Source organism: Oncorhynchus mykiss, chromosome 19, assembly GCF_057628025.1.
Source record: "Oncorhynchus mykiss isolate SJ-2025 chromosome 19, ASM5762802v1, whole genome shotgun sequence".
Classification (NCBI taxonomy): Eukaryota; Metazoa; Chordata; class Actinopteri; order Salmoniformes; family Salmonidae; genus Oncorhynchus; species Oncorhynchus mykiss.
Genome location: NC_143040.1, coordinates 51,744,692 through 51,763,659, shown reverse-complemented (window position 1 = coordinate 51,763,659; position 18,968 = coordinate 51,744,692). Strand labels below are relative to the sequence as shown.

The window sequence follows — 18,968 nt, the reverse complement described above, 5'->3', positions numbered from 1 at the left end:
TTGTAAGCCTGCCACACACACACACACACACTAAACAATATATTTATTAAAAATGAGTTTTTGTCAAACCAGGCTTGTGGGAAGTAACAAAGAGCTCTTATAGGACCAGGGCACAAATAATAATAATCAATACTAAATTATATATTTATTAAACATAAGGAGGAGTGTGAGTTTTTGTCACAACCAGGCTTGTGGGAAGTGACAAAGAGCTCTCATAGGACCAGGGCACAAATAATAATATAATAATAATCAATAATTTTGCTCTTTATTTAGCCATTTTACATATAAAACCTTATTTGCTCATCAACAATAGTGAACAACTCACCACAGCTTAATGAGACGGGTGTGCTTGAAAGGATGCACATACCTCTGCAATGTTGGGTTGTATTGGAGAGAGTCTCAGCCTTAAATCATTTTCCACACACAGTCTGTGCCTGTATTTAGTTTTCATGCTAGTGAGGCCCGAGAATCCACTCTCACATAGGTAAGTTTTTGCAAAGGGCATCAGTGTCTTAACAGCCTGATTTGCCAAGGCAAGAAACTCTGAGCACGGCCCTATCCAGAAATCTGAAAAACTTCAAATATTCACAGAATTGCTTGTTGCAATTTCAATGAGGATCTCTTGTTCAGATATCGGTAAGTGGACTGGAGGCAGGGCATGAAGGGAATAACGAATCCAGTTATTTGTGTCGTCCGTTTCTGGAAAGTACCTGCGTAATTGCGCACCCAACTCACTCAGGTGCTTCGCTATATCACATTTGACATTGTCCGTAAGCTTGAGTTCATTTGCACACAAAAAATCATACAATGATGGAAAGTCCTGTGTATTGTCCTTGTTATTACAGACAGAAAAGAGCTCCAACTTCTTAATCATAGCCTGAATTTTGTCCCGCACATTGAATATAGTTGCAGAGAGTCCCAGTAATCCTATATTCAGATCATTCGGGCGAGAAAAAACATCACCCAGATAGGCCAGTCCTGTGAAAAACTCGTCATCATGCAAGCGGTCAGACAAGGGGAAATTATGGTCACAAAAGAAAACTTCAAGCTCGTCTCTCAATTTAAAAAAAAAGTGTCAATACTTTTCCCCTTGATAACCAGCCCACTTCTGCATGTTGTAAAAGCGTTACATGGTCGCTGCCCATATCATCGCATAATGCAGAAAATACACGAGAGTTCAGGGGCCTTGCTTTTACAAAGTTAACCATTTTCATTGTCGTGTCCAAAACGTCTTTCAAGCTGTCAGGCATTCCCTTGGCAGCAAGAGCCTCTCAGTGGATGCTGCAGTGTACATAAGTGGCATCGGGAGCAATAGCTTGCACGTGCGTTACCACTCCACTATGTCTCCCTCTCATGGCTTTTGCGCCATCATTACAGATACCAACACATCTTGACCACCAAAGTCCATTTGATGTCACAAAGCTGTCCAGTACTTTAAAAATATCCTCTCCTGTTGTCCTGGTTTCCAGTGGTTTGCAGAAGATGATGTCTTCCTTAATTGACCCCCCATAAATGTAACGGACATATACCAGCAGCTGTGCCAGGCCTGCCACGTCTGTTGACTCATCCAGCTGTAACGCATATAATTCACTGGCTTGTATGCGAAACAGTAATTGTTTCAGAACATCTCCTGCCATGTCACTGATGCGTCGTGAAACAGTGTTGTTTGGTGAAGGCATTGTCTGTATAGTTTTTTTTGCCTTTTCCCCCAGCATTGTCCCAGCCATATCCGCGGCAGCAGGAAGAATTAAGTCCTCCACAATAGTATGGGGCTTGCCTGTCCTAGCCACTCGGTAGCTCACCATATAAGACACTTCTAGCCCCTTCGTATTAATGGTATCTGTGGCTTTAATACATGTCTTACTTCTCAGAAGTCATCTTTATTCTCATTCAAAAAACTCCAGTGGCTTATTTTTCTAATTGTCATGTTTCGTTTCTAAATGTCTGCGCAAGAGTGAAGGTTTCCCACGAGAGAGTAGCGGTTAATGTGATTAGATGTTAATTATTAGACTATGCTACCTGTATTTGACATTGTGTTGGAGGTGAAACGAGGCTACTCAGGCGAGAAAAAAACCTCACCCAAATGTATAGCCTCTTTGGAAAATATAAATGTACTGTGTGAAAATGTGAAGAAAAATTGTTATTATATATTTTTTTAAATGTGATTCACATTTTATTTGCCGTTCCCCCGACGGCATTGCCCATTTAGGAATACCTGTACTAGAATATACGAGTATTGCTGTCATCAAAACAATATATGTTTCATGCAAGAAGCACATCAATCCACAATTTACAGGTAATGTATACAATTTAAAGGTAATGATCTTCTTTCTCTGGAAGACAGAAACAGCTGATTGATCTGCTAACCGTTTTTGTAAGGTACCAAAACATTTCCTCTGGGGTTTATTAGCTTCACTTAAAAAACTGAACTGGAAGTGAAAAGGTCTGTGCTATGCAATAAACAAAAGGGTGATTATTTTTCCAATGAGCTCATATAGTAGGGCTTTGCTTTGAGAAGGATGATCAACCGAAGCACAAATAGTTCAAAGCACTAATATTACACTCAAGCAGCAAGCTCTATCCTTCAACAAAAGATTTCGCATGAACACTTTATTTCCACCAAGGTTTTACAGTACTTTAGTGACTCACTCACTGCTTAGCTGACAGAAAATGAGTCTTACTGTTTCTTGTAATTAAAGTGCAGTACCCTGTCCCGATATTAACTCCGAAACCTGCTTGGACCCTAATGCTTGACCAATCCCTATAATCTGTTTTGGCTAATCCCACAAGGCATCTCAATCCTCATTGTTGCTATTTTCACTTAGCAGAAACAGCAAGTGCCATGTCTCTGTTTAAGACCTTTTCACCGTATTTAGGTGGGTTATAGACTACAGTATTTTGAAAAGATTATGAGTAAATTAAGTGTATGATGTGTTTATCTTCCAATGGGAATTCTCAACACATCACCAATACCAGTGCTCTTTATGATTGCATTTTGTACAGTACTGTACAGCTGCAGCATTTTTCTTGTGTGATATAACCTCAAAGACTTGATGCCCCTACCTTGGCTGGTGTGTGTTTGGGTTTTAGTGAGGTTAGTGTCAGGACTGCTGCTCCTGAGGGCTGCTGGGTGCTGTGGCCCCGTAGTCCTGTACCCGAGACGGGGAGCCTGCAGCCTGGAACAACAGCTAGGAAATTACGCACAAGAGGGGCCAAGGGCTCCTCCACCACTGTCATCATTCCCATCACCATAATCCCTCTGCCCTTACCAGGCCCTCCCATAACACTGGCCTCTAATTCCAGCACTCCACCTGCCTCTAGAGAGAGCCTCCTCTTAATGAGGACTGGGGGTGGAAATGATTTGACATAAAACTGGATTAATGAGATTATTGTAGTTTTGCATAAATAAAGTGAGTAAAGCTCCCAACCTGCATTGAGATAAAAGAAGTGATAGCGATATTCTCATAATAGAAAGAATATAAGCGCTGAGAAGAATGGATTTGTTAGGAATTGTTAATAATTTAAAGTTGATCTTGAACATCTCATCATCCCTGACCACTGGTGAGTTGAGCCTGAAGTTTATTATGAATCTATTATATGATTAAAGCTCATTTTGTTGGAGAATATTACATTTTATATTGAGTGAGCAAGCCATCTTTATCAGATGTATTTTGCTGCCAAATGAGTGCAATTGCCTACTGTAAACTACAGTATGACGAAACAGTATGAGTCAGTGTCATATTATTGTAGTTTTATACTACAGATAAACGAGAATGATAATTCACCCTGATATTGTGTGATAGCTTTCTATAGTTCTGCAAACTGTAGTCATAATAATCTGTGACAAAAGGCATCTTTGTAAAACAGGTGCTTGTGTTGAATGAAATAGAAACTTCTCAAGCATAAATTCTGTATCAAACACCCGCAAGGCATACAATCAAATACAGCGAGTTGGAGAACAGAGTCATGCTTTCAGAAACACCTGAGTCGTTTTCAGAAAGCAGAAGAAAAGCATGGTGGTGTGTAACGCCTGCCTGTAACCCCTGTGTCCACTCCACAGCAAGCAAGAGGAACCCAGCCCCAGAGAAGCAGCCAGCCAGAATAGTCCATTGAATGGAGCATCAGCCAGGGGCAGTATCCGACACATCCCCTTTAACTGGACACCAAATAGCAGAAACAGACACACTTACACTCGCCTCCTGATTCTCAGCCAGATGGTTGGCCTTTTGCCTTCGGAGGTCAGACTTGATGAATGCTGTAAGATTTAGGGAGAGGAAAGGAACTTCTCAGAAACATATATTCAGGAATGCATGGGTCATACATAGCATACATATTTAGGAATACACAGGACATGTATAGCCTTTGAAACAATATGGGAAATGTCCTACTGTATATAGAAAATGTGTTAATTTTCATCATGATCATTATAAGTCACTAGAGGGCATTATTACTCCATGATGAATGTTAGACACAGCTGTTATGCAATGTCTGCTTGACTGACACAATGATCTGAGGAGTCATGCACTACTAGAGCCCCATATAATGTGGATTACATAACATGTCACTGTGCTTAACTATAACAACTGCAGGCAAAGGAGTCCAATGTTCAATCAACTGTAAAGCTATCCTGGGGGGGTACAAACTCTACCTGTCATAATGGTCCCTATGAGGAGGAAGACACATAAAAATATGTTCCCAGCGAATGTGCCAAAGTGGTCTATGATCTTCCCTTGACCGATGGTGAATATGATCCCAAATATCTGGAAGATGGAGGGCAAATGAGGGGAGTCAGCATGAGAGTTGATCATCTCTAAACACATTCATACATACAGTAGAGGACCTGTCATAATGGTCCCTATGAGGAGGAAGACACATAAAAAGATGTTCCCAGCGAATGTGCCAAAGTGGTCTATGATCTTCCCTTGACCGATGGTGAATATGATCCCAAATATCTGGAAGATGGAGGGCAAATGAGGGGAGTCAGCATGAGAGTTGATCATCTCTAAACACATTCATACATACAGTAGACCTCATGCATACGACAAACCTTTCGATGCTGTCATTAGTATGGTCCCTGTTACCTGAGCTGAACAGTTGAGCAGGCCTGAGGAGGTGCCCTCACCCTCTGGGAAGGTCAGCTCCACAGCAAACTCAAAGCCAAGTGGCAGGTACCCAGTCATGAAGAACCTAAAGAAATAGGAGGTTTATCAGTGTTGTTGGTACTTGAGCTAAAGCACACTTTAACATTTCATGCCTGCTGTAAAATAATGAATGTTGCACAGAATCATTAAAATGAGCTTGTCTGCCACAACACTTTGCATTAAATTGTATTTTAACACAACTAATCAGTGTCTCAAGATGTCGTCTGTCTCTTCTCACAGAGTGGCTGTTTAAAGAGCAAGGAGGCAGTTTGAAAAATAGCATACAGTGTTCCTGGAGTGTGACCAGAAAAGAAGGCCTAGTCTTATCCTCTCTTACGACTGACATGTTAGACGTGGGAATAGCTGAGAAATGCAAATCATTCACAAACATCATTGTGTTTGGTCACAGTGTTTGTTCACTCTTACCCTAGAGCCCCTGATGTCACAAACACCACCCATAGGTGGTCTAAGTTCAGAGTGAAGGCATAGACCACCATTCCCACGAAGGACATGAGATACACAGCCAGGGTAGTCTGTCTGGGGAGAGAGGTAAACATTATTTGTTTGTTTTATCCTGCTTTTGCATGTATGAAATCTACTGTATGTTTGTATAAACAAAAATGTTCAAACTTCATTTGGTGCCTTGCTCAATATTGTATAACCCATACAGGATTTGAATGAGTCTGCAATGTTTTTATCTCATCTGGATATTGCTTTCACATAACATGGCCACAAAGCACTTAAGAAAAGTCCCTGTCCTGAAACTTCCCACAGGCAGGCCAGGGGCAACACTGCCTGTGAGACCTACACACAGCACCAGCAACAAGTTCAAGTTCTCAATTGGCATGCAGAACTGTTGGATGAGGCTGGCTGTCAACACCTCCCATCCCATTCTTTAGGAGAGGAAAAACAAGATTCCTAAGACCCCCTTAGCATAACTCTGGCATATTCTGGTCTACATCAACATGCTTACTATGGTGAAGATCTTCCTGTACAACCACAAGTGAAACGTTGCTCCACTCAGCTGTTGTTGTTAATACGACTTAGTCCTGTGACAATCTCACATGGATGTATGTCAACAACAGAAATATGGGTTGACTGCTTTGGCTGAATATATTAAAATGGCATGTGAAGAATTGTTCTGTTTTAGACTGCTGGGTGAAGGGAGACGCATCAGATTCCACACTCAGATCCTCCAGAACCTCAGCAGTTCCCACTTCCAGCACAAATACTTCATCCACCTAGAAGCCTGCCTTTGAATAGGAGATTTAAAAGACTTTCATGCAGAAAGTGCTTCGTTTAAAGTGGCTAATGAGAGAGGCTGTTGTGTGCAAGAGCCCAGCCCATCCAATATCATATTGGGTTTACTGTTTTTATAACCCGGATCTCAAGAAAGTATCACAACATTACTGATTGTTACCTTTTCAAGCTATGGTATTTTTGACAAAGAATAAGTTATTGGTATACAATGTATAAGACTCTTAGGTAGATACAGTGAATCTGGCTACTGCTTGAGCATGAGAGCAGAATTAACTAGCCTATACACAATAGTTTCAAATCACCTTTTAATCAGTAATTAACAGGGCAAAAGTTATCAAAGATGACTCATCAGCAGTTGCTAAATCTTTTCTAACATGGACCAATTACAACAATACAAACAAATATAATTTTGGTGACTGACATGACTTACCACATCCACATCCTGACAAGATTAACCACATCCTTGTTTCCCTCATGTTCAATATTTACATACTAACCATTAGATGGAGTCTGATGGTGTCAGAAAACTAAGATAATGTTATCTAAATTAAGAGTGTTCGGTTGACTGACTTGATTACGGTGCTTGACCAAAAAGCTTCAGAGGATCATGACATTTCCTGGGAATCTTCTTGTGTCAGATTAAAGATTTGAGTCAGCAGCCTTGTCAGCAATCAGCTACAGCCACACTATTATAATCTTATGAAATGTATCTTAGGTGGGGACTGGGGACCTTGTGTATGTTACCTTATTTAGTTACTTAGTTCTAAGAAAGAGCCACTGAGATATCAAAGTCACAAAAAATAGTTGTATCTAGGAGCATAATTCTGATGTAATAATGTGTGTTTTATTTCAGTTAAGTCTTTCTTGGGTACTCTCAAATGTTCAGTCCTAGGAAGGATAAGAATGTCTTACTTGTAGGTTTTGGTCTTGTCCAACCAGATCCCACATATGAGGGACCCCACCATCCCGGCAATGACAATGGTGAGGCCAATTCTCCCAGCATTCACCTCTTCACCCTTCGAGGAAATAAATATTTGACTTATTTTGGGAGGGAACAACTCAATATCTTCCTTTGAATAAGTGTGGCTATAACTGCAGGACATGGCCAGTTGTGTTAAGATTCAGGTGAGACTTACTGGATAATGCTCAATAATCATCCGGTTCAGCAGTGTGGAAACAGCATAGAAACAACCGACATTCAGCCCTGCAGAAAACATAAAGAAACATCTACGTTTTGTTTCTACACTCTGAGTATTTTACAGGATCTGTAGTCTGCAAAGGAGCAGGTCTTTATTTAGTTTGAGCGAGGAGGCCTGCAGGGAGAGCAGGGGGATCCACATGGGACACTGTGTTTGGGTCTGGCCCTGTCCTAAAGGAAGCCTAGCTGACACACACATGGAACCCATACCTGGACCTTAGCCAGTCTACTACTACACTAGTGCAAGGAGACTATTTGACTTTGGCATATATCTAGTTGACTTTGGCATAGATTGTGGAGTGTCACTCCATATTTATTTGGTTTGGACAGCTTTAGCTTTAGCTTTGCTCCTATGCTTTTTTTCTTATTTCTGAACATCCTAAGTTGCTACATCAAAGGGTAAACAATGTCAAAATCAACAAAAACACAATAGTCTACCTGTCAAAAGTTTTGGAATACCTACCCATTCAAGGGATTTTCTTTATTTTTACTATTTTCTACATTGTAGAATAATAGGGAAGACATCAAAACTATTAAATAACACATGGAATCAAGTAGTAACCAAAAAAGTGTTAAACAAATCAAAATATATTTCATATCTGAGATTCTTCAAATAGCCACCCTTTGACTTGATGACAGCTTTACGCACGCTTGGCATTCTCTCAACCAGCTTCCCTGCAATGCTTTTCCAACGGTCTTGAAGGAGTTCCCACATATGCTGTTCCCACATAACGACCCTCTATTGATCTGACCGGCCATAGGTATCCTGGCTCTTTGTGTTTTCTCAAATAATAGTCCAAACATGATGGTAGACATGGGTGTGGTTTGAGAGTGATTGAGGGTGAGTAGGACCCACCATAGCTGATAACAAGGAGCATGAAGGGTAAGTTACGCAGCAGTCTCAGGATAGAGGCCATGTAGGAGTACTCTTCTGGCGGGGTGCTCCTGGCCTGGACCTGAGCCAGGGTGGGAGGGATTTCCGGCTTCTCTTGGAACACTGTTGGACACAGATAGAGAACAGAGAAGGATAATGTAAATATGCTGATATACTGTAGTGTCAAGGTTTGTATGCAATTCCTCTGACACTGGACCATTCATACATGATCTAGAAACACCCAAAATATATTAGAAAAGAGTATGATGTAGAATCTAAGTTACACAGCTGTGCTCCTGCCTGTCAGAGCCCTTTAAAAGAGAATGTTTGAAATGGATCCAACCACAAGCCAATCCTCCCCCTTGTCTGTTCCCCTAAGAAAAACAAGCAGCAGTCACCCAAATAAGCTGGTGATAGCAACAGAATAGTGCACGCTTGGCCAATGGCCATCCCATGTGGCTAAAATCCTACCATCTGTGCACATGTCAATCAACACAGACACATAAGCACAGTAGGAATCAAGACAGTCACTGGCAGTCTAAGACCTCTGGGGGACTGTGGGACAGGAAGGTCCAAAGTTACAGCCAGGGTGGTACAGCACACACAAGGCAACAAACAGGGCCTATCTCTGAGAGCCAGAGAGAGACAGAGAGAGAGAGAGAGAGAGAGAGAGAGAGAGAGAGAGAGAGAGAGAACAAGAAAGAGAGAACGAGAGAACGAAGGAGAGATGATGCATGTCTGGGACTTTGCCTGAGGACTGGACAGATAAGATAAGGAGACACAAAGCGTTGGAAAGATGAGATGCACCAGTAACTGTTTGCTTCCTCCACGCCCCTGGTGCTTTCCAGAATGTGTCAGTCAGTCAACAATAGCCACGCTGGAGAGGCCAGCTCCAACGTTCAGTCTGAGAAGGAGGGGAGGAGAGCTCAGCTCACTGGGGCAGGAGTTCATAAAGGCGTCAGATATCTTCAGGGTTGGGGAGTAACTGGTTACAAAAAAAACTGTAACTGTAATCAGATTACAGATACTTTGGAAAAATGAGATGATTACTTCTTAGAGTACTTTTAAATGTAAAAATACACTATGACACCTTTCTGTTTTCTCAATGACATTCAATGTATCATTGGGGGGGGGGGAAATAACACAAGTTTAAGTTTGTTCCACCTGAGCGAGTCTGACCACAAGTCAGAGACCACTATGATGACACACCAAATGCATTTGATTGATTATTTTGGTCTTCTTCTAATGCCTCTTAAGGGGAAAGTAATCCTGTCACGCCCTGGTCTTAGTATTTTGTGTTTTCTTTATTATTTTGGTCAGGCCAGGGTATGACATGGGTTATTTATGTGGTGTGTTTTGTCTTGGGGTTTTTGTAGGTTATGGGATTGTGGTGTAGTATAGTTGTCTGGGTAAGTCTATGGTTGCCTGGAGTGGTTCTCAATCAGAGATAAATGTTTATTGTTGTCTCTGATTGGGAACCATATTTAGGCAGCCATATTCTTTGAGTGTTTCGTGGTTGATTGTTCCTGTCTCTGTGCTTGTTTGCACCAGATAAGGCTGTTTAGGTTTTTCACGGTACGTTTTTGTATTGTATCGCCATTATCTTTATTAAAGATGTATGAAGATAACCACGCTGCATTTTGGTCCGATCCCTGCTACACCTCCTCTTCAGAGGAAGAGGAGGAAATTATCCGTAACAAATCCAAAATAATTTAAAGTAATCCGATTACATAACTGAGTTTGGCTAATTACCTTAATGATTACAATTTTGGACAGGTGATAGCAACAAAATAGTGAAAGCTTGGCCAATGGCCATCCCATGCATTCTCTTGTTCTCTCTCTGTAAGTAACTGTAATTGATTACATTTAGAAAGTAACCTTCCAAATCCTGGATATCTTACAGCACCAAGCTAACAGAGGTCTTCAACAGGCATCAGATATCTTACAGCACCAAGCTAACAGAGGTCTTCAACAGGCATCAGATATCTTACAGCACCAAGCTAACAGAGGGCTTCAATAGACATCAGATATCTTACCCAAGCTAACAGAGGGCTTCAATAGGCATCAGATATCTTACAGCACCAAGCTAACAGAGGGCTTCAATAGACATCAGATATCTTACAGCATCCAGCTCACAGTCATAACCACAGATTAGTGACACATACAGTACAGCACCACATCAGCACACTGCAACCTACATTGCCTGTTTGTTTAAACACACCTTTATAAAGCCACAATTGATAATAACTGACATCAAACATTGGTTGATCTCAGGGCCTTTGAGAAACAGGTTCCTGTTTGTTTAAAGACTTACAGACAGTGTGTATCAGTTTCATTCTCAGAATATATATTTTTTTAAATACAGATTCACAAGGGATATATAGTAGCAGTTTGAGGTGGGATCAACCACTCAGCAGCAAACCTCATCTGACTGAGAAATCCAATAACTATAGCCCAAAGATAGGATATAAATCAAATATGCATCCTATCCCCTAAGTGCAACAATGTTGCAGGCCAGGCCTTTATCTGCCCACTGCCTCCCACCATAACTCCAGTTCTTCTTCTAAGGCCAGGTTCCATGTCTAAACTTGCCCAATGTGACTCCTTCAACAAAACATGGGAGGCCCCAAAACAGAAATGGGATGACCTGGTCTGTGTGTTGAAAGAACAATGCTTTCAAAGGCAGTTCAACGAGGTCGTCAAACCACAGTCAATTACAGTGATTGCAGCCATGTGGTATCCACAGCAAGTGAATGAAGAGACATTGACTGGTCTGTTCAGAGCACATCTCAATATGCACTAATCCCTGAGAATGCTGAACTGTCCACCAACACTGCCAGGAGAACATGACTGCCAGAAACAAGTAGACATCCAGGACTACAGAATTGCAGACCCAATGATGAGCCCCGGAGATGCAATGCTGCAATGTAATCATATTCAAACTTCCACAGCAGAGCTCTCATTGTCCCCGTTTAAAAATGGTCTTACACTGATACAAGTCGAAAACAAGGTCACAAGTTTATGGGCCATGGCTCCGTTTGTCGTCTACCAAGAGTTTATTATGAGTTGTTGGTACATAGACAATGCCAGGGGAAAGGAAATACTGACATTAAAATGTCATGTATTCAACACCTCATACTGGCATTATAATGAATTCAACACCTAAGGCTCATAATGATTGGAAGAGTTATATTTTATAATGGGAATGAGTTTAGGAAGGAGTAACTACTGACCAGCTCTGTGTGTTATCCATAGGCCATTCTGTATGTATTAGAATGGCCATTTTCCCTCAGGACTTACTGAAGACTACGAGGATGAAGATCACGGTGGCCATTCCAGCAGTGATGTAGAACATGATGCTGATGTGGTATGCCAGATCGTCCATATCATCAACATTTGGCACGAGGATGGGCGGCACCAGAAAGCCAATGGCAATGCCCATCTGTAAGTGAGGGAGACAAAAATACACGATCAGTCAATGACTCCTGCCATCACACCTCCACACACATACAAAGCAATGCTATTAAGGGGAAACATATAAACAAACTATAACGTTAAGTAAAGCATGAAATGTTTAAACAGTCCTATGTGGCTATACTGCTTGATAGTTGTTAGAGTGACAGTAAATAAATAAATAAATAAAGTGTCTTTGCGTCTTTCACAATCCCTTGTCAACTGGCCTATGTTCCCCCTCTCCCCACTGTCTGGCAACAATTGTAGTGGTTTTTGGACATTGAGGGTTGCTAAACTTTCCAAATTTGAATACCACATGTGCCCATGTCCTCATCTTCCTAGAGCCTCAACATTCCAGAAAGGACATCAGACAGGGTCCCATAACTCTAGGGGAAAGGTGAATGTGAGACAAGGTCAAGAGATGACAGAGGCATGCTCCTCGAAGGAGGACCAGAGTGTGACATCTCCCCATCACCTTCCCAGCATGCTGCTTCCTCATGGTTGCTGGGGACACTCTTAACCTGCAACTACCCTCTAGGGAATTCACTGCACAAAATGTCAATACTGGTGTTGACGTTGTTCACCACTACATCACTATAACTTAGATGAACTTACCTGAGGGATAGCTTAGTAACAGACTCACAGGAGCATTTTAAAGATCAGCATTCCTACAACAGAATAACTGAAGTGTGATCTTTGTTCAATCTCCATCATTTGGTTCAAGAATATACATTTCATAGATTTCATACTTTCTAAAAGAAAAGGTTGGTACCAGTCCATCTTAATGCAGTACAATAGACCTTTTAACATGTTCCTCAAATCAACCTTTTCAAAACAACTTCTGAAATACCATTCAATTTCCACGCTATGTTTAAGCAAGAAGGCCCGAAGGGGTGATGTATATGGCCAATATACCACGGCTAAGGGCTGTTCTTATGCACGACGCAGTGCAGAGTGCCTGGACACAGCCTTTAGCCGTGGTATATTGGAAATATATCACAAACCCCCCAACGGGCCTTGTTGCTATTATAAACTGGTTACCAACATAATTAGAGCAGTAAAAATAAATGTTTTGTCATACGGGCTGTTCTTAGGCATGACACAACAGAACAAAAAGACTGAACGACTCTGCTCGTGTCTCTAGCAACCCTAGATTTGTGTCGGTACTACATCTTGTGGAAGGATGAAATAGTATGAATAAAGAACACATGTGCCAATATATCCTCCAAACACTGGCTGCTCCGGCATTATCACTTAAATAGAAGTCCTGATTCTATCAGCTTCTACATGAAACGTTAGTTTGAATGAAAATAATGTCAAACTTTAAAGCAGTAGGAGGGGTATCAGAGCCAGAGGTTAAAATAACTATGCGAAAAATAGGTCATTGTTAATATTAAGAGCAAAACAAAATGGTCTTTGATCTACATAAAAGCAAAGGAACTGAAGGTGGGATTGAGTCAAAGAACAATAAACATGCTTAACAATGAACGGTATGAAGTATTTACAGTAAGCTCTGACTGCGTGAGACTCTATTGAAAGAAAAATGAACTGTTTGACTTCAGAGGTTGGAGGGCATTTGTGTGGTACTCCATAGTATGTGTCAGACCATTAAACTTCCCATGAATGATGACAGGGGCTTCAGGCTGGTCAACACTATCCATATCCAAGGCTTTCCCCAAGGGTTACATAGAGTACCCAGAGCCAAAAGGTATTCTGGGTCACCTACAAATACTGTATCTGCATGACCACAAGAATTGTCAAAGCAACTTAGAATGTGCTGAGAGATAGTTCTAGTGCAGGGTTCCCCATTAGGTGGGCAGCGGGCCAAATCCGGCCCACAGGTGAATGTATTTGTATTTCCTTTGTATCGCTTGTCCAATTGTGCGCTGCCTCATGTGTCTCACGGATGTGGCTGGCTGCGACACAGCCTGGGATCAAACCCGTGACTGTAGTGACGCGGAACATTTTGATATCGCCTGTTGTTGCATTTGTGCAGATCAGTCTGACTATGTCTTCTGTCATAATATGTTTGAACTGCACTATCCTAAGGTCCTGTTGAAAACAAATAATCACACACGCCCTTCACAACATCACCTACTAACTTGAACTTCAAGTAACGCTTGCCATGAAGACAGCATTCTCAAGGTTATAATCTTATTGCTGTACAGTTAATTTACCTAAGTCATAGGAGCTCGAAACCAGACGCTTCGAGTAGTAGAAGTCACCCGCCATCCCCCAGGCTAGAAGAACAAACCACACACAAACGTAACAGAAATCATTTGAACAATACTATAAAAATCATCAGCCTGACTTCAACTGTAGTTAGAGTCGTATCACTTGTTCATAGGGCCTCCTCCCGTTCTCCCTTTCCAAAAGTGAGAGGTTTTATTGAAACTATATTTATTGAAATATGTTACATTTCCATAACGACCCTCAGCTGAATCTGTTGCGAAGAAGATGTCAAATTAAACGACCTGATTTACAAGTAGGAGCCGAGTCTCCAATATGTATGGTGTTTGCTTAACTAATATGGACCATGTACAGGAGGATTCTTTACCAAATGTAGCTGTCATCACATCGTTCCTGTAATCCTAGGTTCACTATTTATCATATGGCCACATATTTTCTTTCTTTATGTAACAATTATTATCTTAAATGTTTCACATTTAAAAACCACAGAGCAGACAGGGTTAAAACACTGTATGTGGGATATGAAACAGGAGATCAAAAACAAAGATTTGTCTGACTACTTTGAATGTAGACTAAGCTGTAAGTATCACATCAGTTCGGGGCGGCAGGTAGCCCAGTGGTTAGAGCATTAGGCCAGTATCTGAAAGGTTGCTGGCTCGAATCCCTGAGCTGACAAGGTAAAAATCTGTCATTCTGCCCCTGAACAAGGCAGTTAATCGGCTGTCATTGTAAATATGAATTTGTTCTTAACTGACTTGCCTAGTTAAATAAAGGTTTAAAAAATAAATAATAATTGTCAGTATTCATACACTTAGTAAATGATGTTACTTTGATTTCCCACAGACTTAGTAAGTGGGAAGTACTGGGCACATTAGAAGTGTCAGTTCGGCAGGTTCCTGCAGGTTCTCCCACATCAGACCAGTGGACGCATCTGCCCCAGCCTTATTAGCCTTTGCATTGCCATCCACCCAGTCGTGTTATAATTCTCGCTGCAAGCTAATGCTCCTTCTGCCTTGTACCTCTGCCCTTTGTAGCATTTAACAGCTAAGAGAGGAACAGAGGTACCTCCTTTGTGGGCGGTCTGTATCTGTGACAAGTTAACGTTTTGTTATTTACCGGTCTTTCTCTACCACATGACATACACACGCCATGAGGGACAAGAGTCCAGTGCAAAGGAGAGATTACCCATAAGAATAGACAGGACCAACCCAATACCAGGAAGCAGCATGTTGTGGTTCAAAACATAAGTACGCCTCTACTTCTCTAAAATGAATGAACCATCCCTTAGAACGGAGGAAGAAAGTCTGTGGGTACTTGGTTTACTGAGAAGGTTTGTAACGACTCTCGTAGGTTGAAGAAGGAGACCAATGTGCAGTGTGGTAGGCGTTCATGATTATTAATAAAGCTGAACACCTCAACAAAATAACAAAGTAGAAAAACGAAAGCGCACAGTTCTGTCAGGCAAATAAAACAGCTAAACAGAAAATAACTCACCCACAAAACCCAAACGGAAATTACCAACTTATATATGATCCCCAATCAGAGACAACGATAGACAGCTGCCTCTGATTGGGAACAACACATGGCAAAAACAACAAAGAAATAGAAAACATAGAAACAGAAAACCTAGAATGCCCACCCTAATCACACCCTGACCTAACCAAAAACCTAGAAATAAAAGGCTCTCTAAGATCAGGGCGTAACACTGGAGGCTTCGGGCCATGGATCATCACTGGAGGCTTCGTACGTGGACGGACTGGGGAGACGCACTGGAGGCCAGAAGCGCTGAGCCGGCACCATCCGTCCTGGCTGGATGCCCACTCTAGCCCAGCCAATGCGGGGAGCTGGAATATAGTGCACCGGGCTGTGACTGAGCACTGGAGACATGGTGCGCATCACCGCATAACACGGTGCCCGACCGGTCACATGCTCCCCACGGTAAGCACGGGGAGTTGGCTCAGGTCTAAACCCTGACTCCGCCAATCTCCCCATGTGCCCCCCACATTTTTGGGGGGAGAGCTGCCTCTCGGGCTTCCGTGCTAGCCGTGACCCCTTGTATAGTTGCTCCCTCCTTGCTGCCTCCATCTGCTTCCATGGGAGGCGATCCCTCCCAGCCAGGATCTCCTCCCACGTCCAGGATCCTTTACCATTCAGAATGTCCTCCCACGTCCATTCCTCCTGACCACGCTGCACAGTGGGAAATTACAATGGTATACTGCCCCTACAGTCTCTGCTATGTCCTACAGGGACACACTTTTTTCACTCCACCTCAATACAAAGTGATTTTCTTAGCAGGTTAGGAGAGTATTTTTGCTAACCAGTGGAGGCTCCTCAGAGGAGGAAGAGGAGGACCATCCTAATCAGTGAATTTCATAAAAATAAAAACAGTGAAACATTAAAAAAGTTATCCTTTTTATATTAAACTATACTAAAAATAGTAATGTCACCAAATAATTTATTTAAAAAAAAATGAAGTTAAGAACAGATTCTTATTCTACAATGACGGCCTACCCCAGTCAAACCTTCCCCTAACATGGACAACGCTGGGCCAATTGTGAGCTGCCCTATGGGACTCCCAATCATTGCCGGTTGTGATAAAACCAGGGTCTGTAGTGATGCCTCTAACACTGAGATGCAGTACCTTAGACCGCTGAGCCACTCAGGAGAACTAAACACACTGTTTTGCAATGAAGGTCTACAGTAGCCTCAACAGCACTGTGTAGCGTAGCACCATGGTGTAGCCAGAGGACAAATAGTTTCCGTCATCTGAGTACATTGACTTCAATACAAAACCTAGGAGGCTCTTAGTTCTCACTCCCTTCCATAGACTTACACAGTAAGTATGACAACACCTGGAGGACGTCCTCCAACCTATCAGAGCTCTTTGCAGCATGAACTGACATGTTGTCCACCCAATCAAAAGATAAGAGAATTAATATAATACTGAAAGCATACGCTACAGATAGCTAGCACTGCAGTGCATAAAATGTAGTGAGTAGTTGACTCAAAGAGAAAGACAATAGTTTAACAGTTTAGAACAAATTCATTTCTTTAAAATGTGTGGAGAAGCAAGAGAGAGCTAAAAAAAATGTTTTTTATACTTAACTAGCTAATTACATTTCAGTAATTTAGCAGACACTCTTATCCAGAGCGACTGACAGGAGCAATTATGGTTAAGTACCTTGCTCAAGGGCACATTGATAGATGTTTTCCCCTTGTCAGCTCTGGGATTTGAACCAGCAATTTTTCAGTTACTGGCCCAACACTCTAACTGCTAGGCTACCTGCCACAAGAATGCAGTTAGCTAGTTTAGCCTAATCAAACACCCAGCTCAAACAGAGAGGGATGCTATGTTAGTTAGCTGGCGATGGCTATCCAACACTGTTCCAAGTCAAGGTAAGCTTTTGATTTTCTTCATTTATTCCCATTGGGGCCCGCCGGTGTAACTGCTTGCTGACTGTACACTGTACTGCATGAGTGTAGGTGGTTTACTAACTCATTAGTTCTACTAGCTATGTTGACTATGACATTAGCTAATATGGTGACAATGATTTAGGCTGTGTGTAGCAGTTATGATATGAAGGTTTGGCTTGGAAATGTTTTTTAAGCCTGGTCACAGAAAGATGACGTGTTGTGCACTGAAGTCCACAAGCGAAGGAAAAAGGTGAGAGGAGGAGAGCACGTAGATGCGAGAAGGAATTATACGAGCAAAGTGATCATGCGGTTTGTATGTCGCTGCTATGAATGTGAACTGTGTTTGCATGTGATCAGTGGTGTATTCATTCTGTTGAAAAACTTATCTTAAACGGAAGCAAACAGGCATAAACATACCTGAATTTGTCTAATAGAAACTCTTGTTTGCAACTGTTGATCACTAGATACACCCTAGATCAGATAGATACAGGCAAGAGTATGCAAGGCGATATTGAATGTGTCACTATCTGTCACCTTTTCTCTCGACCTGTGCACATATGTTGTAAACTGTCATTCTGTAGGCTAGGTTGTAGCAACTTCATGATGGGTATAGGAAAATTTGAGTATCATGTTGTAGCCTAAAGCTATCGATGCTACATTGATCTGGGTGAATGGAATATGAATTATAGTCATCCAATAAGCTGTAATAGAAATAAGGCCATGCTCATAATTTTTTTAAATAATATTGTCCTCCCTCATCTTAAATATCACCAACCACCACTGTTGCTAACCCTAACCCTAACCCTTTTCCTAACCTTAACCTATTAACCTGTTACGTGAATTCTCCTAACCTGCTACGTGAATTATCAGAACCTACTATGTGAATTCTCCTAACCTACTGCATAAATTCCCCTAACCTTCTACGAAAAAGTAACCGGTATCAAAGTGCATGAAGAGTGTTTCCCAGGTCCCCAAGTCCTACACCCCTGCTGAATGCAAACATTTAGTGGACCAGGAATGAACAAAGCAAGCCTCACTAACAGCATCATCTTTATGTAAACTGAAACCAAAACTAAAAATGCATTCCAAATAGGTCATTTAAAGATTGTTCTTAAAGTAATGCTACTATTAAGCTTAAGAAAAATCGTTCCTTTCTGCCATTTGAAATAGGACTTATAGGTCATATAGGTCATACAGTGCCTTGCGAAAGTATTCGGCCCCCTTGAACTTTGCGACCTTTTGCCACATTTCAGGCTTCAAACATAAAGATATAAAACTGTATTTTTTTGTGAAGAATCAACAACAAGTGGGACACAATCATGAAGTGGAACGACATTTATTGGATATTTCAAACTTTTTTAACAAATCAAAAACTGAAAAATTGGGCGTGCAAAATTATTCAGCCCCTTTACTTTCAGTGCAGCAAACTCTCTCCAGA

The 18,968-nt window shown here is 41.6% G+C and overlaps 1 protein-coding gene across 2 annotated transcripts in view; it reads right to left on the bottom strand.

Annotated features, from left to right (window-relative positions):
* LOC110497918 (choline/ethanolamine transporter flvcr2a) overlaps positions 1 to 18,968 on the bottom strand; it is a 39,701-nt gene that overhangs the window by 4,288 nt on the left and 16,445 nt on the right. The window contains exons 2-10 of one of the 2 annotated variants that reach the window (XM_021574388.3): positions 11,774 to 11,915; positions 8,456 to 8,596; positions 7,538 to 7,605; positions 7,314 to 7,417; positions 5,568 to 5,678; positions 5,082 to 5,187; positions 4,841 to 4,952; positions 4,191 to 4,255; positions 3,064 to 3,176 (exon numbers count right to left, since the gene is read on the bottom strand). In XM_021574388.3, the coding sequence (XP_021430063.3) occupies positions 3,102 to 3,176; positions 4,191 to 4,255; positions 4,841 to 4,952; positions 5,082 to 5,187; positions 5,568 to 5,678; positions 7,314 to 7,417; positions 7,538 to 7,605; positions 8,456 to 8,596; positions 11,774 to 11,915 (924 nt within the window). In that variant the 3' untranslated portion in view covers positions 3,064 to 3,101. The remainder of the gene's footprint in view (positions 1 to 3,063; positions 3,177 to 4,190; positions 4,256 to 4,840; positions 4,953 to 5,081; positions 5,188 to 5,567; positions 5,679 to 7,313; positions 7,418 to 7,537; positions 7,606 to 8,455; positions 8,597 to 11,773; positions 11,916 to 18,968) is intronic. The other variant, XM_021574389.3, reaches the window with a different exon arrangement.